The sequence below is a fragment of the Sphaeroforma arctica genome (genome assembly GCF_001186125.1).
Source record: "Sphaeroforma arctica JP610 unplaced genomic scaffold supercont1.229, whole genome shotgun sequence".
Classification (NCBI taxonomy): domain Eukaryota; class Ichthyosporea; order Ichthyophonida; genus Sphaeroforma; species Sphaeroforma arctica.
The window spans coordinates 17,977-21,497 of record NW_014040329.1 but is presented as its reverse complement, the minus strand read 5'-3'; the positions used below and the strand labels follow the sequence as shown (position 1 = coordinate 21,497).

Sequence of the window (3,521 nt, the reverse complement as noted above, 5' to 3'; positions counted from 1 at the left end):
TAAGTGGCTAGTGATTGCATTAATTGAGTAAAATAGGATTAAGTGGCGAATAATTCTTATTTTTCATTGGTTTGTATCGCTGAACTACTTAGGAAACCCAAAATTGTATGTCTGATCAATTGAAGAGGTCGTACGAGCGAGAATTTTCTAAGCGCATGACTGGTTTCTACAAAGAAACCGTAGTCGTAAAACGACACTCCTTGATATCTTGCGGATGCAACCGATGCTGCGTTTATGCTGCTCGGCGCAAGTGTAATTTGGGCTTGTTACTGTTACATGTTAGAGCTGCCAGATATGCCAGAGCCGTCAGAACTGCCAGAGCTGGCAGACATGCCGGAACTGTCAGAATTGCCAGACATGCCCGAGCTGCCAGTAATAACAGAGCTACCAGAGGTATCAGAATTGCCCGAGTTGTCAAAATTGCCAGAGCTGTCAGACCCAGATATGTCGGAATTACCGGAGCTGCCAGACATGGGTTTTTAGGGTTTTCTGTCAGACATGCCAGACATACCAGGCATGCCAGAGTTGTCAGAATTGCCAGAGTGACCAGAGCTGTCGGGGCCGTCATGGCGGTCAGAGTCGTCAGGTCGGTTTTAGCTGTTAGAAATCTCGCAATATGACTGGGTGCACTTATTATATTCACCGCACTTGCCAGACCACTGGCGGCACTCCTTTTCCTCCTGGATGGGATCTTCAAGAGCATAAGAATTACGCTTATGCTTCTCTGCGCAAGTGATCTTGTAACCGTTATTGCCATTGCTGGATCGAGCATTGTGGCTAGGGCGACTAGGGCGGATAGGTTATTTAGAGCTGTGGGGGCGGCCAGGCTGTTCAGAGTTATCAGGGCGGCCAGACTTTCCAAAGTTGTTAGGGGCACTGCAGAAGCTCTCCGTGCATTTGGATAGGTTTCCGCAGTGACCCGAATACTCACAGCAGACCTTGGATTTGTCGTATGACTTTCCAGTGAATCCTTTATCTCTTGATTGTATGACTTGGCGCTAACTGCAACGGCCAAGGCCGCGACGGTGAAAATGGTAGAGAACTTCATGTTGAATTATTTGACTTTCTCATAAATGAACTGACCGACTACTGCCATTCCCAGTAGCTTTTATACACGTACAGTTGATTATCGTGAGACCTAATCGAAGTCCAATGCTTTTCACTTTTATCTCAAGGCTTCAGCTTGCGCCAGGCCATTCGATAGCGAATTAGTATGTTTCGGTAGAAACATCAATCACAAGCAGGACCAGATGATTTTTAAAAAGGAACTGATAGTCCAATGCATCCAGGGGGCCCCATGAGGGAATCAGGTTACGGGACTACGTATGGGCAGTTCATAAGTTCATACTAAAATATTCTGTGGGTATGCGAATACAAAGTTGGAACAACAGGGGGCTTTCAGATTAGTCTAGACATGGAGCTGACTGTATTTATGCGGGGCGTAATTGGGGACACACCGGCTCAAATGACCAGTTAGCCACATTGTGTTTTCCATCATTTAGGCGTGCATGTTACATGTGCCTCTACAAAAATGCACGAGGAAAAAAGCTAAAGCCATTAACGAATGACGTGACTAGAAGGGTCAGAGTGCAGGGCCCTCTGAAATATGTCGCTTCATTTAGCCGACCATTTATTTACTTCCCCATACAGACCCAGTCCAGCCCCCTCTACTAAAGGGGCCCGGCAGACCATGCAGAAAGTTGATATGTAAAACATTCATTGGACAGACTCACTTCACACAGTCCCAAACTCACCAAAGATGACCACAATAAAGTGAATGTTTTTCTTTCGTGGGTTTGTTCGGCTGGTGTGTATGCTCTGGCAGTGTGGCTTCTGTATTTATATGGATTGCAATTGCGTGGCAGCCATGAGCACATACATGACCCTCTAAAGGACGCGAAAATCTAAAATCTGCGATCTCCCCGGGCCATGGGTCTGGGTCTCTGGTACTATACATGCGCAGAAGGATTATTTTTTATCTTCTTGCTCAAAGCAAAACAAAGTTTGCATGGCCTTCTAAAACGAACATTATGTATCTATGTAGGAGCCTCTCTAGTACAGTCATACCCCTAAATATGTCCAGGTTCCGCCCAGGGCCAAAATTGGACATATATAGAGGTAGACATGTCTGAGTTAGGTTCTCTCTTCATGGCTTGCTCAAGTCATATCCACTTATTTTGATAGTGCGCACGACGACACCTTTCTCGTCTTTTGTTAGATTAACTCTCTTTGATGGAAGGGCACGCACCTTTGTAAACACAGTTTGTTTGTCCACCTTCTTTTTATTACTATTAGACAGTCTCTTCACTCTTGTATCTGACGCTACATTTACCCCAGACGATGCACCTTGCTTAGACGTAGATTGTGTCGTATCATCTTCCTGCATTGCATCAGAATCAGTTGTCTGATCTAACTGTGATGCTGCTGATGCAGGTGGTGTCAATTCGTCTGATTGGCTCGCTGTTGATGCATTTGGTGGCTTGCAGTTATCTGTAGACAAGCAGTAACCGATCGAATTCGATCCAAACCCCTCACCACGATGCACGCCACAGAAGGCATGCATATTACGATCGCAACCAGTACATTTGTGAACACCTGATGTTGGTTGCGTGATCGTGCAACTGCGCGATTTAACCGACGACAAGAGCACAGGCGCACCAGATTTGAAATTTCATACGAATATGTACATGTTTTCGTTTGTCTGTATTAGTTATAAACTGCTGTGGCTTCATGGCCTATCAAATGAATAAACCATTATTCAATTCAATTCAGTGGCTAGCTTTACAGCGTCGAGTACATGTTCTACTACATGGTCTGCGGGGTCTGTGGGATCGTTAGCGCGGATGTCCGCTCCGTTGAAAACGCCAGTCAAAACCTGGAATGGGAAAAAGCAAATGATTGTATCACGATACGAGTTTGACCAAAGTTGCAGAGAATACAAACAGCCTTGATGGTTACTGAGAGACTCACTGTATAGGGTTACCAGCTCTCGTGTATATGTACGCAAGTGTTGCTGTATGCGTGAGCCCGTGTATTCCTATATAAGAAGCACTATTTACTTGTACGTATTGGGGAGATGATACTATTTAGTCACGATTCTGTTAATAGCGCGATCCAGATAAAAAATTCTAGGACATGGCCTGTGAATTTTAATCAAGAAACTGACGATGGCCATAGATGATAAACGTGTCCGTTCTACGCTAATTACCCTTGGTCATAGGTAGATATAACTGATATATGCGCTCTTCTAGTTCGTACCTATACAAATTGAAATACTTTAGAACTTGTCCGTTCTACGCTAATTACCCTTGGCCATCGGTCAATATAACAGGAAAAAGGTATCTGAGTGCACGCGCATACCATTGATCACGCGATCAAGAAAACGGGTATAACAGTCGATTTATATTTATAATTATAACTATATATATATATAAGCACACGCGAAGAAAACACACAAAAATACACCCACACACTTGTGTATATATACGTGTGGATATATATGCATCCATATATATAAATAT

At 44.0% G+C, this 3,521-nt stretch overlaps 1 protein-coding gene across 1 annotated transcript; it reads right to left on the bottom strand.

Moving 5' to 3' along the window:
• Positions 1-232: 232 nt before the first annotated feature.
• On the bottom strand, positions 233-1,103 carry SARC_04200 (hypothetical protein; the record flags this gene model as incomplete). The annotated part of the gene is made up of 1 exon (XM_014301980.1): positions 233-1,103. Exon 1 carries the CDS (start codon positions 1,046-1,048, stop codon positions 233-235), a length of 816 nt encoding a protein of 271 aa, XP_014157455.1. The 5' UTR covers positions 1,049-1,103.
• Between the last annotated feature and the right edge of the window lie 2,418 nt (positions 1,104-3,521).